Source organism: Salmo salar, chromosome 19 (genome assembly GCF_965601325.2).
Source record: "Salmo salar chromosome 19, fSalSal1, whole genome shotgun sequence".
Taxonomy (NCBI): Eukaryota; Metazoa; Chordata; class Actinopteri; order Salmoniformes; family Salmonidae; genus Salmo; species Salmo salar.
In genome coordinates, this window is record NC_138309.1 from 7,069,283 (window position 1) to 7,087,892 (window position 18,610).

At 41.2% G+C, this 18,610-nt stretch overlaps 1 protein-coding gene across 5 annotated transcripts in view; it reads left to right on the top strand.

The window, feature by feature from the left end:
* The window catches only part of ccdc186 (coiled-coil domain-containing protein 186), a 149,773-nt gene extending 143,645 nt beyond the window's left edge, over positions 1-6,128 (top strand). For all 5 annotated transcript variants that reach the window (XM_082965585.1, XM_014157070.3, XM_014157071.3 and 2 more), the window contains one exon: positions 3,207-6,128. In XM_082965585.1, the coding sequence (XP_082821711.1) occupies positions 3,207-3,263 (57 nt within the window). In that variant the 3' untranslated portion in view covers positions 3,264-6,128. The remainder of the gene's footprint in view (positions 1-3,206) is intronic.
* Positions 6,129-18,610: the final 12,482 nt, after the last annotated feature.

Sequence of the window (18,610 nt, forward strand, 5' to 3'; positions counted from 1 at the left end):
TAAGCAAGTGATGTCTGCTAAATAATCAAGTTGATGGCGCAGTCATAGAGCCTCGGCACCTACATAAAGCTGAGTGACTCACTCATTCGTGGCTTTGGATCAAAATAAATAAGTACCAACATTCTTTCTGATAGTCTTTAATAAAGAAATGTTTTGGTTACCCTGACCTGGACACCATGTATTATAGTCTGTAAAAGGAAAAATATTTCCACCATCTCTCATGATCCATAACGAATGAATATGGGAATAAATATCACTGAATGACAGAAATATTGGAACAAAATAGGCTAATGAAGGGGAACAAATTGTTGCTTACTGGAAAATACCCTTTCAAAATTAATGGAAGAGGCAAGTGGAAGGGGGAAAAGACAGCATTCAGAGGTCAAGACAGTGCTGCTCTGAGACAAGCATGGGTACTGGTTATACTACAATTAGGGTATGGAAATGTCAGGATTATTTTGCTCTTACTGTAGTACTGTAGCCTACTCCCGACCGGTCACATTGTACAGTGCCATTATGGACTATTAGCAGGACAATAGACTCTTGCAAAGAAGGAGGGTAGGGGGAGAATTGTATAGTCAAATGTATTTCTTAGTTAGGTTGGCTGTATCACAACCGGCCGTGATTGGGAGTCCCTTAGGGCGGCGCACAATAGGCCCAGCGTCGTCCAGGTTTGACCGGTGTAGGCCGACATTGTAAATAAGAATTTGTTCTTAACAGACTTGCATAGTTATATAAAGGTCACTTTGTACAGCGCCATATTTTCCTAATGGAAACCCTGAGGGTTTTGTTTTTCAAGGAATAGAAACTCCATAATATTATTCAAATTAATTAAGCTTTCTTAAAATCAATCCCATTCTAAATAACAAACTGGCTTTATTTACAAATTTGTCTCACCTCATGTTCAAGAATGGCCTTTTTTCGCTCACTTTCAGTTATTTGAAACCGAAATAATCTCCAAAATATCATTATTTTAAAAATAAAATTTCAGTTTAGGCAGGGAATTCTGCAAACAACGTTTCTAGGAAGGGCTATTAGCAGGACAATATATATTGGTCATATTGATCATGGCTCCCGAGTGGCGCAGTGGTCTAAGGCACTGCATCTCAGTGCAAGAGGCACTGGTCCCTGGTTCGAATCCAGGCTGTATCGCATACGACCGTGATAGGGAGTCCCATAGGGCGACACATAATTGGCCCAGCGTCATTTGGGTTAGTTTTAGGGTTTGACCGGCCGGGATGTCCTTGTCCAAAAAATAGGCATTGCGGGCTTTTGGTTTCTCTCCCTCTAAAAATATAAATAAATATTTTGGCCTTTATAAATATAATTTTGGCTGTTATTCAGATTACAAACGCTCACTTTTGGTTATTTGAAAATGAAATAATCTCCAAAATATCATAATTTTTTAAACAAAGCGATTATTATTATTTCATTTAGAATTATATATAAGTCCTTTAGATATTCTCACATATCAGATTTGCCCTAACGAAAAGTGCCCCTTAGATATTATCACAGATCCTAATGGAAAATATCCCATAGATATTCATTTAGAATCCTCCAATCCTCAAAATGTAGTTATTGGCGGAGAGTCACGTCATTGAAAAAAATATTTGTAGATATACTGTAGGCCTACCGTAGGTGAAATGAGTCTCACTAGTGTTGAGTAATGTGCTGTTAAAAGTGGTGTAGGTCTTATTTATTTTAAAAGCTTATTGAAGTTAGAAGCAATAGGATTTGAAGTAATAGCCTACCCGCGTGTGGTCAACTATTTCAGCATCGTTTCGCGCTGCTCTGAGACAAGCATGGGGACTGGTCTTGGTAAATCAATGAGATTTTTTATTTTCACTGAATCTCTGTTTGGGTATTGGTTAGACTACAATTAGGGTGTGGAAGTGTTATGCTCTTAGTACTGTAGCCTACTCCCGACCGTCAAGTTGTACAGCGCCATATGTTCCTAACGGAAACCCTTAGGGTTTCATGTTTCGTTTTTTCTTGGAATAGAAACACTATAATGTTAATCAAATTAATTAAGCTACATTTCTTCAAATCAATCCCATATACTATGTTCTTAGAAAAAAAGGTTTTAAATTCTCTAGTACAGACAATATTGAAGACTATCAAATGCTTCTCAAAGATGCCCTATGGTGGTCAAACTAGCAATAACTAGCATTAATGGCAACAATGGCTGACAATTAAATAAACTGGACCAAATCTGAACCAATCATAGACGTCTGTTTCACAAGTTTGTACAGTAGAGTTCAGTAGAGTACTGTACAGTAGAGTACAGTAAAACAGTATTGACATCTATGTTCGGGTCAAATCAAGGCCGGTTCGGACCTGACCAAAAATCTACATCTGTAGACATTGAAATCAAGGCCAGAGCAGACTAACCAAATTTCAACCACTTTTAACGTCCATGGATGTCCTGTGTTGGTCATTGCTCACTGGGATATTGCTATGGAAAGCCACTAATTATGGTAGCTGGCTTCACAGATATCACAACCGGCGTGATCTGGAGTCCCATAGGGCGGCGTACAATTGGTCCAGCGTCTTCCGGGTTAGGGGAGGGTTTGGCCGGACTTGGCCGCCGTGACTTGCCTAGTTAAATAAAAATAAATAAATACAAGTAAGATACTGTACCTGTGTAACAGCGCGCTGGTTTGCTGAACTATCCTCGCATTATGAGTTACCTTGACTGAAACCCAAAATCTCATGTTAGCTCCCAGAACAAATGCCTAGACTTAAGCTCAGTGGGTTATTGTGGTTTTGAGTTGCACAGAAGACCCAGGTTTGATGTTTGATGTCCAGTTGTTTGACCAGCAGAGCATTGCCCATGGTAGGATTAGTCAGTCTACTGGGGTGATCAGGCAATTAAACAGTCTCTAAGGAAAGCACCAAGACGATATGCATCCATCCCTGCTGCAAGCATCTTTCTGTTTTTCACCGTTTTTCTCTCTCCTCTCTCGTTCTTTCTTCTGTACGTCTTTTTCACCATCTTGTTCCCCCTCTCTGTCTTGTACTCTCTCTCTCTCTGTCCTCATTCTCATCTTCCATTTCTCCAGTCGTCTAACTTTGATGACCTAGAAATGTGCAAGGTGAAGGACTACAAATGATGGGAAACGATGTAGTCCAGCTCAGAATATTTCACTGTTGAATGGGTTGCCTGATGTGTGTCTCTCTCTCTCTCTCTATCTATCTCTCTGTAGGAAAATCTTCAGACGTTAGGGGCGGAGATTGAGCGACTTATCAAACAGCAACGATAGCTGGAGGACATTGCTCAGAGGAAGTGGCGCATGCTAGACGACGGTGTCTGAAGGAAATTATAGAGGACCAAGTGAAGAGGGAATGTTGAAGACCCCACCAACTATCTTGTGCCACATCAACAATTTAACTGAGACACACACATGCGAACACACACATGCATACACACACGCACACACATCCACACACATGCACACACGCAGTGTAAAGGAGCAATTTGAATGTAGAATACCAGTCGCCTGTTCTCATTTTGAAAACCCCCATGTTCTCAACTCTTCTCTCCAATGGGATGAGTACTCAGATCCTCTGACCAATGGATTGTCCTACTATCCCCCCCCTTGCATAATCTAATACACTTTCCTGGGATGCCAAGGATAGCTTTATTTATGAATGAATTGAAAGGATTATGTTGGTTAGCATTTTCTGAAGCCAGTTTCTAATGCAGGTCCGTGTGCATGCCAATCCTTATTACTCTCCCAAAAAAGTGTTTGTGCCAATTTGCTGAATATATTTTTGAATTACCGCTGTGACCCCTAACGCTTACAGTAGTACTCTCACTGTGAACCAGTAACTAAAGACTACTAATGCACTCAACGCACAACCCTTCAAAAATTTGTCCACCAGGTCCACTTTCCTTTTTCGCCCTACAAAGCACTTAAGGCAAAAATGTTACTTGAGATGATTTTTCATAACTTGTATTTCTATGCATATCTCCCATTGACATCAAATGTTCAATTTATGACAAAGTATCTGGAGTCAGGATTCTCTAGTTGGCCTACATTCTGCAAACACCAATGTCAAAAAATAACTCCTGGCTTGACCCCAAATGTCCTACTATGAAGTTGTATAAATAATAATGAGTTCAGAATCTAGGGCTGGTCTTTAGTTGGTCATTTAATGTGATTTATTTATTTCTGTCAGTTTTGATTGGCATTTAATGTTTTCTTTAGCTTTTGCAGAGTTTAAAATCAAGTCCATTGCTCTCTCTCCTTTCTGTTCTTCATTTTGTCCATTCACTGAAGGAAATCTTTTATAGTATTATTTTATATTCAATTGTTTGTTTCCATCCTTTCTCACACACTCCCTTGTTTTTACTGTCATTAATTTGTAGGACGAAGTATTGTAGGCTCCCCCCCCCCCATTTGCTTCTTCACCAGTATGTTCTTCAGCTGTCATAGTGAGGGTCACCTGGCCGAGCTGGAGGCGTATGGTCCCGGGGATGGGTGTAAACAACATTTACATTTAAAGGTAGCCCGACCACTCGCTCAGAGTAGAAGAGCTGACATGCACCTGCAACACACTGGCTTCTGGCCATGCTTTTGTCAAGGACATGATAAAGAGTGACTTTTCCTCAGCCACGGCTGCCTTGTCTATGACAAATACACCACACACACACACACACACACACACACACACACACACACACACACACACACACACACACACACACACAAGTATGAAGTATATGGAGAACTCTGATGAAGGACTAGCTCCTAAGCTGCAGTCTTTGGTTGTAGTTATTTTCCCCCTATTTGTTTTTTGTCACCTATGTGTAACTATTTCGACTATAGTGTAAAGGAGGCCCCTCTTGACGCCTCTGGGATTTTAGTGTTTCTCCCACCATTGTTTAGGTGGGATGCCTTCTCCCCCAAACAAGTCCACTTGGCCCCCCGCTATTGAACAATCACCGGATCGATTTGTTTTGTGTAATTTTATGTTTACGGCTTGTTGGTTTGAGGGCTTTTAAGTCCCGCTTAGGAAAAAAAAAATCTAGGGGAAACACTACTGTTCTTTTTGCACCTTTTCAACTTGGCAAACCGAAAACACAGGATTCACAACCTGGCTCTCTACTCCGCAACAGTGCGTAGAGAACATGCAGCGTGGGCAAATGAGTCAATCGATTTTTCAGGACCAGCTTGAGAGACTATTCAAGAAGGAATTATTCTGAATAAACACATTAACATAATGAAATGGCTTGCGGACATCTCGTTATTATGCACGGAGTTACCCAAATACCCCAGAAGCAGAGCTATATACACTGGGTAAAACAGTTTATCATTGATCAGCAAACTGTTGATATGGCTTAAAGATTAACATTGTAGAGTATCTTCAACCAATGAAGACTTTCACCAATCAATAATTTTTGTAACTTGTCATGTTACAAAGGCAACAATTATTGTTCATTTGACACAGCAAAATAATTTGCCTGAATCGTTTCATTACTGTTTAATTTGATTGTCAAATGAACAACATACTAGATATCTTGGTAAGACAAATGTAGTGACTGTGGATAATGTGGTACTCTTATGGTTAAAGAAATGTGTCCTCCATGACAACAAAAACATTGGAAGCATAACTCTAGTACCTGTTTCACACTACTAAGCCATGCACTGGCCTGGTTCCGCATCCACCATAGTTGCTGGAACCTTTACTTTAAACGTGCTGGAAAGTACAATTTGAATTGTGAAAAGGGTCAAACACTCCCATGTGTGGTCCAACCTAGGCCTACATTCTCACAACATGAAAACATTGGAGCAATGTTAAATTAATGTTATTTGCCTGGGAGACCAGTCCACAAAGAGAGAGAGTGGCAAATGTGTCTCCCGTACCAGTGAAATTAGCAATATGAACAGATGTGTTGTGAGTGTAAAATTATGACTGACTATAGCGAGATGTTGGTATTTACTGTTGATTGTCTTGGTGTTGTTCGATGTGCTCTGTTTGATTGAATATTCAAACTGTGATTATTATACATTTGTAGATATGATCTTCTGTAAAATGGTCAAATGTTTTTAAAATTCCAAATCCAATATGTATATATGGTGTTTACAGGGAATAAAAGAGATGAATCTCTTTGTTTCTCTTCATTATTGTCTTGTTTGTATTGTCCCTTACACAGAAAGCACCCTAGTGATTTAATGTACAGCTCAGAGGAAATTGTCTTTGTAAGCATCACTAGAAACCTGTAACATATTAATACAAAACAAGTTAAGTGAAATATTAGCTTTCGTCTGAATCTGAGAAAAAAAACTGGAAATCCAAAAGCTAATTTACCCTATGCACTAACAAGGCTTTTCAGCATAAGCAGCTTGACTACTGCTAGGGTACTGTAGTTGAATGAGTAGGTGTCCAAACTGTTCAGGGTTTTTCTTTATTTGATTATTTTCTACATTGTAGAATAATAGTGAAGACAAACTATGAAATAACACACATGGAATCATGTAGTGACCAAAAAAAGTGTTAAACAAATCAAAATATTTTATATTTCAGATTCTTCAAATAGCCAGCCTTTGCCTAGATGACAGCTTTGCACACTCTTGGCATTCTCTCAACCAGCTTCATCTTGAATGCTTTTCCAACAGTGTTGAAGGAGTTCCCACATATGCTGAACACTTGTTGGCTGCTTTTCCTTCAGTCTGCGGTCCAACTCATCCCAAACCATCTCAATTGGTTGATTGGTCAATTGGTGATTGTGGAGGCCCGCCTGGAGGTGTGTTGGGTCATTGTCCTATTGAAAAACAAATGATAGTATTGGAAATGTTCCAGTACATATGTGGCCATTATACATTTCATAGTAGTCAGCAGGATAGGTGCACTCTATATGTGTGTCTAGGTCATTAAGCACCATTAGACATGCACCTGTATGGGGAGTGGGCATGTCTGTTTATTTTTGTACCATTGCTATGGCATAATGTTTCTATGCCCTAATGTGCAACCAAACTAAAATGAGTGCAACGCAAAAAGATAATGGTGGCTAAATGCCAGAGTGGATGAACCATTAACATAAAGAGGAGTTACTATGTGTGTGACGTAAGGATGAGACCTGTATAAAAAGTGTGTGCCAAGGCTGGAAAGGGAGTTACTTCTTGAACCAGCTCGGCTTATATTACTTTGAAATAAAATCTAATTGAACTCACATGCTCCGGTATTTGGGAAATATTATTGACTGAATATTTCCACGAGATAAATGGCGAGCTTGCCAGGAGTGGCGAAAAGAGACCAGAGACGGTGAAAATCTGCAGCTGCGGAGGGACTTCTTGGCCAAACAGCACAAACAAACAGCCACTTGAAAACAAAGGTAAAAATGTTTGCCTATAGTATAGAGTTGGTAGGTCACCAAGTAGGTCTCCAAATTTTACGAACCAAAGAAATATTGGGAGCTTTATTTTATTGAGTTCAAATGAAATGCATGCAAAATAACGAGAGGATAAAAAGCTTTGAGGGTTGCAACAGTGAAAATATAGTATAGTAATTGGGGTGTGACCACTGGAGAGAGAGAGTTGTGTGCTTTATCTGTCTTGACTGGCTCAGTTGAGTGGGGTTATTCACTAATTTGTTTGGGCAGTTCATCTGACCAGTTTGTTCAGTCTGTTTGAGTTGTGACTGTGTTGTCTGATTCAGTGTGGCTGGACTTATTTGTGTAGACCTGTCTGAGTTTGTGCACAATACGCAACCCATTCATCTTATTCAATCAGTCCGAGTCAGTGGGCCATTCAATTCATCCAGCTCGCTCAGTTGCTCATCTGGGGTGGGTGTGTTCAGTCTCATTCAGGTTGTCTGTCTGCCCTGTTGATTGTTCTGTTTGATCCAGTTTGGAGTGGCAACTGTCCATCTGCATGGTCGAATAATAGAAATAGAAATCCTGTAATACCACTTATCATGTTGAGGAAGTGAATCGATAAGGACTGCTTGGATGGGTAGAAATCCTGTGATACCGCCTATTGCATTGAGGAAGTGAATCGATCAATGGGGACTGCTTGGATAGGTAGAAATCCTGTAGAATACTGTCTATTGCATTGAGGAAGTGAATCGATCAATGGGGACTGCTTGGATGGGTAGAAATCCTGTGATACCGCCTATTGCATTGAGGAAGTGAATCGATCAATGGTGACTGCTTGGATGGGTAGAAATCCTGTGATACCGCCTATTGCATTGAGGAAGTGAATCGATCAATGGGGACTGCTTGGATGGGTAGAAATCCTGTGATACCGCCTATTGCATTGAGGAACTGAATCGACCAATGGGGACTGCTTGGATAGGTAGAAATCCTGAAGAATACTGCCTATTGCATTGAGGAAGTAAATTGATCAATGGGGACTGCTTGTATGGGTAGAAATCCTGTGATACCGCCTATTGCATTGAGGAAGTGAATCGATCAATGGGGACTGCTTGGATAGATAAAAATCCAGTAGAATACTGCCTTTTCTGTGTTGAAGTGAATCGATCAATGGGGACTGCTTGGATAGGTAAAATCCTGTAGAATACTGCCTATTGCATTGAGGAAGTGAATCGATAAGGACTGCTTGGATGGGTAGAAATCCTGTAGAATACTGCCTATTGCATTGAGGAAGTGAATCGATCAATGGGGACTGCTTGGATAGGTAGAAATCCTGTAGAATACTGCCTATTCTGTGTTGAAGTGAATCGATCAATGGGGACTGCTTGGATGGATAGAAATCCTGTAGAATACTGCCTATTGCATTGAGGAAGTGAATCGATCAATGGGGACTGCTTGGATAGGTAGAAATCCTGTAGAATACTGCCTATTCTGTGTTGAAGTGAATCGATCAATGGGGACTGCTTGGATAGGTAGAAATCCTGTAGAATACTGCCTTTTCTGTGTTGAAGTGAATCAGAAAGGGTGCTGTATAATCAGGTTGCTTTGGAAAGCGTAAGAGGTGTGTAAAAAAAGTATGTTGGTGGGGAAAGGTTTGCGTACCTCTCCCGAACTGATGCTTAAAGTGTGACCTGGTAGGGAGGACGCACCCAGTCCCACACTAAAGGAGGGGAGTGTGAATGGTACATGAATAACCATTGAAGTTATATGATACTATAAGTTGGAAATACATGAACATTATAGTGAAATAGTAATACATGTAAAGACGACATCAGCGATAGCCCGGTAAGGCCATTAAAAATTGCATACTGTGTTGCAAGGTAGAAGAATATACAGTACATAGAAATTGGAACATTTGAAGTAAGAATATACTCAAAAAGAGAGAACAATTATAAAAACCTAGAGATGGGCAATAACCAATAGACTGAGTACAATAATCAGAGAAAGAAAAATTACGTGGATATAAATAGAAGGGAAGAGGATGTGGTCAAGCCATCCAGGGCTTAAACAGACCGTTAGAAAGATTTAGCCCTGGACCTGTAGGGAGAAATCTAAGAACAAGAGAAAGAGAGTGGTTTAAATAAATAAATATAGCACAATAAAACGAAACTAGGGAGCAAAGAATAAATACAAATATCACAGGAAAATAGGGAGAGGTTTGGAAAATAGTTAATAGAAGGTGTGTATTATAGACGGCAGTGAATACATCTAAAACAACCTGGACACAGTAGGGAGAGGTTTGGGAATAATAACTATTCATATGTCGACAAACGGCCCCATTTCTCTCTGTAAAATGATCCTAGAGGATTTTAATAAAACCATGGAGTCGCTGAAAGAAGCGCAAGATAATTCTACCAATTTGGCTCGAATATGGGAAGAATTGAGCAAACTGGATAATATTGGGCAACATTTCTCTGCTAATAGAGAATTCAAATCAAACAAATAATTCAGGGAGGCAATTATGACTTGGCACAATCACATAAAACCAGAATCAAAAGCTCAATATACCAGCGTATTGAAGTTAGCGTTCTATCAGCGTAACCGCACTATTTGAGTATGGATACTGTTGAATGGGGTACTTGGTAGAATCGCTCAGGCTATTTTGTTTGGATTTCAAAGCACTAGTTTGAATGTACCAGAGTGCAGAATAACTGATGAATTTACGAATGCTCAAAGCCGGGTTGAATATGGCCAGTGTCAGTAAACGTCAGGGAAATAACCATTTTAATTATTGCCAGCAGCACAGTTAGTCACCAACGTTTTTAACAAACAAGTAGAGCTTAACCAGCTCTGCGAGGTGAGTATAATGGAGAGGGAAGATTTATTCTCTTGGTTGTGTCTGGAAGTAGCGTTTAGCCAGCTTTAGCCAGTTAGCTTGGGTGCTTGACTGCCTTATGGCAAGAAAATAATTATGCATTATGAATCAGAGAGTTAGCAGAGCAGGGTTGAGTAATCCTTGTGAGAATCAAGGACAGTGGATATTAGGTAACACATTAAAATGGGCAGTATATTTGGGCGAGAGCACGAATGATGTTTAAAAATGGTCGAACTTTGTATCACGCCGCATTCAAACAATCGCTGAAGGGTGTAGATTTGGGGGTTCTGTGTTGATACAATATGTAAGGTAGTGCATTTATTATTGGTGTAAAAAGACGAAGCAACTCATATGCCAAACATCGCCACATTAGTAAACTATGTGGTAGAGCAGGGTCACAAGGAATTATAGCTATGGTAGAGTACAACCGGTGAAACAAGAGAACATATTTGGGGGTTTCGAGAACCATGCGACTCAAGAAGAAGACCCTAGTAGTTTTAAACTCGTGAGACTTTATTTTGTTTTTTTCTAAAAAATATTTATTGAATTGACGAATAGGAGGAAGAGTTAAGAGTAATTAAAGTGGCCTCCCTGTGAACAGAATATGTGTTGTTTTGACTATAATTAAAGAAAAATTGTTCACTTAGTAAAGTAACGTTAGCGGAAAGACAGAGGTGGAGTATGGTTGAGATTTTAGAGAGCTTTCTGAGCTTAAGGGAAGAGATGTAGACTAGGGAAGGTAACAAAGGAGAGTTAGTCAATTGGAAATTAAGAATTTCAAAGTTATTTGGATTGATAAAAAATTGGCTGATGTATTTTCTATATTTGGGCATTACAAGTTATCTTAAAATAACAGATGCTTAATGGGTGTGAAGCAGTGTTTAGTGATACAAATGTAGTTATATTGATAAGGAGGATTGATGTAAACGTAATGAGTGTTAACAGTATGTGAATGGTAATATGTTAGTGTCTTTTTATAGCACTCTAATGATGCGATATTTTAGTAATTTCAAAAGCTGAGGTTTCAATACAAGGTTATATGATGAGTAGAGGGATTGAGCCTTGAGATTGTAAAAAGATTAGCTGCGGTTGAAAACAAGCAGGTAGTGGGATATTTTAAGCAGAGGTATGAGAAACATTATTTGACAGTTTCTGATTATTGTTGCTTGGTTTTATAGTTAGGTAACACCAGTGAATTTGAGCCAGAAGAGAATGTATTCTAAAAGTATAATCTGTTTCCATTACGTAGAACAGTGTCCAGTAATAAAAGTAGAATGAAATAAGTATTGACTATTAAGCTGATAAGACAGCACCAACTTTTTAAAGGTTCTACATTTGTTAAACAACAGTTTTGTATTCTACTAAACTAATGCAACAGGTTAAACTGATAGGATTACCAGAATGTGGCTCTGGCACCTCCGGAGCGATATTCGGGGAAGTCTGGTGCCGGCCGGGGTTTTCTTTTTCAGTGCTCGCTTATTTTTGAGCTACAGCCATCTTCGTTTCTTTCAGACCAATCGAAGATAGCGTATATCATTACGCTAATGTCGGGAAGGGCGCTCTCCTGGGGTATGGCAGTTTGGGAGAAACAACCTGCCCTTTGTGGTCATCTGGAGGAATTTATGGCAGAGGTGAGAAAGCTATTTGAGTCTCCGGTATCTGGGAGAAAGGTGGCCAGTAAACTACTTGACTTACGTCAAAACTCCCGTAGTGTGTGATTTTTCTTTTGAACTTCTCCAGGGGGCCACCATAATTTCCAAGTTGGACCTTCGAAATGCCTACCACCTGGTTCGGATAAGTGAGGGGGATGAGTGGAAGACAGCCTTCAACACAGCCAGTGGACATTATGAGTACCAGGTCATGCCATTTGGACTCAAACTGTTTTCCAGGCTTTGGTCAATGATGTGCTTCGGGACATGCTAAACCGGTTTGTGTTTGTGTACCTTGACGACATCCTGTTTTTTTCCCCCCAATCTGCACAAGAACATGTTCTTCATGTCAGACAGGTCCTTCAGCACCTCCTGGAGAACCAACTGTTGGTGAAAGCCGAGAAGTGTGAGTTCCACCGCTCTACCATTACCTTTCTGGGATCGGTCATTGCTGAGTTCAATGTTCAGATGGATCTTGGAAAGGTGAAAGCAGTGGTGGATTGGACTCAACTAATGTCCAGGGTGCAGTTGTAACGGTTTCTTGGTTTTGCAAACTTCTACCGCTGTTTCATTTGGGACTACAGCACCCTGGCAGCCCCCCTCTCGGCACTCACCTCTCCCAAGGTACCGTTCAAATGGTATCCAGCTGTCGACAAAGCCTTTGTGGACCTGAAGCATTGGTTCACAACAGCACCCATCCTCATCTATCCAGACCCCTCGTGGTAATTTGTGGTGGAAGTGGATGCTTCAGATGTTGGAGTGGGGGCCATCCTGTCCCAGCGATCTACCCAGGATCAGAAGCTTCATCCCTGTGCCTTCCTGCCCCATCGTCTCAATCCTGCTGAAAGGAACTACGATGTTGGCAACCGAGAACTCCTGGCAGTGAAGATGGCGTGGGAAGAGTGGAGGCACTGGCTGGAAAGAGCAGAACAGCCATTCTTGTTCTGGACCGACCATAAAAACCTGGAATATCTCTGTACAGCCAAGCATCTCAACTCCAGACAGGCCTGTTAGGCCCTCCTGTTCACCAGATTTAACTTCACCATTTCCTACTGCCCAGGGTCAAAGAATGTGAAGCCTGATGCCCTCTCCCGCCTATACAGTTTCTCTGCCACACCCTCGACCTCTGAAACCATTCTCCCTACCTCATGCCTTGCTGCCGCTGTGGATTGGGGTATTGAGAACCTTGTCCGCGGGGCACAACGCTCCCAGCCTGGACCTGACGGGGGCCCGCTAACCGGCTGTTTGTCCCTAGTCCGGTCCTGGAATGGGCTCATTCCTCCAGGCTGACCTGGCATCCAGGGTCCCGGCGTACACTAGCCTTCCTTCGACAATGTTTCTGGTGGCCCACAATGGTCCCTGACGTCTCTGCCTTCGTCCCCGCATGCACTGTGTGTGCTCAAAACAAGACTCTACGGCAAGCTCCTTCTGGCCTCCTGCAGCCACTACCAGTCCCTCATCGTCCTTGGTCTCATATCTCTAGACTTTGTCACTGGGCTCCTTCCGTCTGATGGCAACACTGTCATTCTGACTGTAGTCGACCGGTTCTCCAAGGCCGCCCATTTCATTTCTCTCCCCAAACTACCTTCTGCCAAGGAGACGGCCCAGCTTATGGTGCAGCATGTCTTCCGGATCCATAGACTCCCGGTAGATATGGTCTCCGATCGGGGTTCTCGTCTCAGTTCTGGAAGGCATTCTGCACCCTTATTGGGTCGTTGGCCAGCCTGTCATCCGGATTCCATCCCCAAACTAACGGTCAGTCGGAGCGAGCCAATCAAGACCTGGAGACCACCTTAAGGTGCCTGGTCTCAACCAACCCCACTACCTGGAGCCGTCATCTGGTCTGGGTGGAGTATGCCTGGAACACTCTTCCCAGTTCTGCCACTGGTCTCTACCCTTTCGAGTGCTCCATGGGGTATCGGCCTCCACTCTTCCCTGAACAAGAGCAGGAGGTCAGCGTACCCTCGGCCCAGATGTTTGTCCACCGCTGTCGACGTACCTGGAGTAGAGCCAGGGCGGCTATTCTCAAGACCAACTCCAGGTATCGTCGACAAGCGGACCATCGCCGGACCCCAGCCCCCCGCTACCGCATTGGGCAGAGGGTATGGCTTTCAACTCGGGATCAGCCCCTTCGGGTAGAGTCCCGCAAGCTGTCTCCCCGGTTCATTGGTCCTTTTCCCATCTCCAGAGTCCTGAGTTCCACTGCTGTCCGTCTTGTTACCCCGTCCCCTCCGTATTCACCCTACCTTCCCTGTGTCTAAGATTAAGCCCGTGTCTCACTGTTCTTTGTCTTATGACCCCCCCCAAAATGTTTTTCACCAGATTGTAATTTATGGAGTGTGGGACTTCTGCGAGTGGTTAGGGTGATAACTTTCTGATCTGGTAACTCTTCTGAGAGATTGCCAGTAAAATGAGATAGTCTGAACTAATTTTTGAAAAGGGTTTTAGTAGTAACAGTATGTTATGCTCTTTGACATTTGTCTTAGAGATAATGTTATTAAGAAAAGGTTCATGTAGTTTGTCATATAGTCAATGCTTGTCTGGATTTCCTGAAACAGAAATGAATTGAACAAAACTGTTGTTCTGATCAGTTTTTTTGAGGTTATCATGGAAGGTGACGTCAGATCGTGTCTTAATGCATGGCAGGAATAATTTGATCACAAACAGTGTGTGTGAACCTCAAAACCCTCCCTAACCGCTGAAGAAAGAGCGACAAAGGCGTGCAATGCGACAGTGACAACACTTATTTCTGAGTCCGAGCCATAAACCAGGAGGCAGCTGTCCTCCTATGAGCTAACTGTAAACTATATGGGGAGTTAATGAAGTACACATACCCAGATCATGGTGAGAGTAGAAGAGATAGTGGTGGCATTTCAGACACTATGGTAAACTTTCATGAAACCTGTGACTCAGAGTTTTGTTAGATTGCCAAATATATCTTATCACCACGTTTTCTCCCTTTTTGTTACGAACTTCGAGCCGGTTCGTGACACTGACCTTAAGCTCTCTAGGGGGTGTGGGATGGTAGCGTCCCACCTGGCCAACATCTGGTAAAATTGCAGAGCGCCAAATACAAATTAAATTACTATAAATATTTAACTTTCATGAAATCACAAGTGTAATGCATCAAAATAAAGCTTAACTTGTTGTTAATCAAGCAGCTGTCTCAGATTTCAAAAAGGCTTTACGGTGAAAGCAAACCATGCGATTATCTGAGGACAGCGCTCAGCACACATTACATACAGTTACCAGCCAAGTAGATTAGTCACGGAAGTCAGAAATAGCATTCAAATTAATCACTTACCTTTGATCTACGTATGTTTGCACTCACAAGACTCCCAGTTACACAATAAATGTTAGTTTTGTTCGATAAAGTCCCTCTTTATATCCAAAAACCTCAATTTTGTTGCCGCATTTTGTTCAGTAATACAATGCCTCAAATGCGGTTACAACAGGCAGACAAATAGTATCCGTAAAGTTCGTAGAAACATTTCAAACGATGTTTATAATCAACCTCAGGTTGTTTTTAGCCTAAATAATCAATAATTCAACCGGACAATAGCGTCGTCAATATAAAAGAAAAACAAGAAAGGCGCGCTCTCGGTCGCGCACAGGAAACAGCTCTAGGGACTTTCCACTCTCCACTGACTCAAAGTGGTCATTCTCCCTCATTTTTCAGAATAAAAGCCTGAAACAATGTCTAAAGACTGTTCACAACTAGTGGAAGCCATAGGGAACGGAATCTGGGTCCTATCCCTTTAAATGGTAGATAGGCTTTCGTTGGAAAAACAGCAATTTCAAAATAATGGCACTTCCTGGATGGATTTTCCTCAGGTTTTTGCCTGCCATTTCAGTTCTGTTATACTCGGACATTATTTTAACAGTTTTAGAAACTTGAGTGTTTTCTATCCAAATCTACTAATTATATGCATATCCTAGCTTCTGGGCCTGAGTAGCAGGCAGTTTACTTTGGGCACGCTTTTCATCCGGAGGTGAAAATAGTGCCCCTTACCCTAGTGAGGTTAAAGATCTCATCCAGGCCTGTCTGTTTGACTCCAAGAACCTTGCTTGCTGTGGTGATAATCTTTCTTTATAACAGAACTCATTTGGCAGGCAAAACCCTGAGACATTTTCTGACAGGAAGTGGATACCTGATGTGTTGAATTACCTTTAAGCCTATGCCATTGAAACACACAGGGGTTGATTCATGTTTTGGCACTTCCTATTGCTTCCACTAGATGTCACCAGCCTTTACAAAGTGTTTTGAGTCTTTTACTGTGAGATCTGACCGAACAAGAGCCATGGAACGGTGATGGCCGATTAGACTCTGGCGCGCGAGTTCATGTTGGGTACCCTCGTTCCAATACGTTATAAAAGAGAATGCATTCGTCCACCTTGAATATTATTCATGTTCTGGTTAAAAAAGGCACTAATGATTTATGCTATACAACGTTTGACATGTTTGAACGAACCACGTTAATCTAACCACGTTTTACGATTTCAAAAAGGTTTTACGGCGAAAGCATAAATTTAGAGTATGTTAGGACAGTACATTTACAAGAGTTGTGTGTAATGTTTTGTCAATTCAAAGACAGGGTCACCAAAACCATAAAACCAGCTAAAATGATGCACTAACCTTTTACAATCTCCATCAGATGACACTCCTAGGACATTATGTTAGACAATGCATGCATTTTTAGTTCTATCAAGTTCATATTTATATCCAAAAACAGCGTTTTACTATGGCATTGATGTTGAGGAAATCGTTTCCCTCCAATAACCGGCAGTCAAGTCAGTACCACAAATTAAATAATTAAAATTAGAAAACATTGGTAAAATATTATATTGTCATTTAAAGAATTATAGATTTACATCTCTTGAACGCAATCAACTTGCCAGATTTAAAAATAACCGTACTGGGAAATCACACTTTGCAATAATCTGAGCACTGCGCCCAGAAAAATACGCGTTGCGATACAGACTAGACGTCATGTTGGGGAGATCTAAAATCGAAAATACTATGTAAATAATCCATTACCTTTGATTCTCTTCATCAGATGTCACTTCCAGGTATCACAGGTCCATAACGAATGTAGTTTTGTTCAAAAAAGCTCATCATTTATGTCCAAAAATCTCCGTCTTGTTAGCACATGATCTAAGCCAGCGGGACTTCTCGTCATGAACGAGGGGAAAAAATATATTTACGTTCGTTCAAACATGTCAAACGTTGTATAGCATAAATCATTAGGGCCTTTTTTAACCAGAACATGAATAATATTCAAGGTGGACGAATGCATCCTCTTTTATAACGTATTGGAACGAGGGTACCCAACATGAACTCGCGCGCCAGGTGTCTAATGGGCCATCATCGTTCCATGGCTCTTGTTCGGTCAGATCTCCCTCCAGAAGACTCAAAACACTTTGTAAAGGCTGGTGACATCTAGTGGAAGCAGCCCCTGTGTTTTTCAATGGCATAGGTTTAAAGGTAATACAACACATCAGGTATCCACTTCCTGTCAGAAAATGTCTCAGGGTTTTGCCTGCCAAATGAGTTCTGTTATACTCACAGACACCATTCAAACAGTTTTAGAAACTTTAGAGTGTTTTCTATCCATATATAATAAGTATATGCATATTCTAGTTACTGGGTAGGATTAGTAACCAGATTAAATCGGGTACATTTTTTTTATCCAGCCGTGCAAATACTGCCCCCTAGCCCTAACAGGTTAAAGGACAATTGGCTTAAAGAGGGATCTTTTACTTCCTTCTAGCTATATGTGAGAGGATATATTTGATCCTGCCTCCCCAGAATGAGAAAGTTAAGCAAAGGTTGATAAGGTTTAAGGGAGGCAAATTGTCTTCTTAGCAACATAGAAGATGCTTCCCTTCTCACGTGTACTGGAACAAACTTTAAGGTTTGGGACTTATTAAGCCCAGAGGAGGGATATATTGGGAATTTTCCAGTACATGTGTGCCCATTATACATTTCATAGTAGTCAGCAGGATAAGTGCACTCTATATGTGTGTCTAGGTCATTAAGCACCATTAGACATGCACCTGTATGGGGAGTGGGCATGCCTGTTTATTTTTGTACCATTGCTATGGCATAATGTTTCTATGCCCTAATGTGAAACCAAACTAAAATGAGTGCAATGCAAAAAGATAATGGTGGCTAAATGCCAGAGGGGATGAATCATTAACATAAAGAGGAGTTACTATGTGTGTGACGTAAGGATGAGACTTGTATAAAAAGTGTGTTCAAAGGCTGGAAAGGCAGTTGCTTCATGAACCAGCTCAGCTTATATTACTTTGTAATAGTCTAATTGAACTCACAGGCTCCGGTATTTGAGAAATATTATTGACTGAATATTTCCATAACAATAGTCCCACTAAGTGCAAACCAGATGGGATGGTGTATCGCTGCAGAATGCTGTGGTAGCCATGCTGGTTAAGTGTGCCTTGAATTCTAAATAAATCACAGGCAGTGTCACCAGCAAAGCACCATCTCCATGCTTCATGGTGGGAACCACATATGCAGAGATCATCCGTTCACTAAAAATCTCAAATTTGGACTCATCAGATCAAAAGACAGATTTCAACCGGTCCAATGTCCATTGCTCATGTTTCTTGGCCCAAGCAAGTCTCTTCTTATTATTTGTGTATAGTGGTTTCTTTGCAGCAATTTGAACATAAAGGCCTGATTTTATTTTATTGATTTATTTCACCTTTATTTAACCAGGTAGGCTAGTTGAGAATAAGTTCTCATTT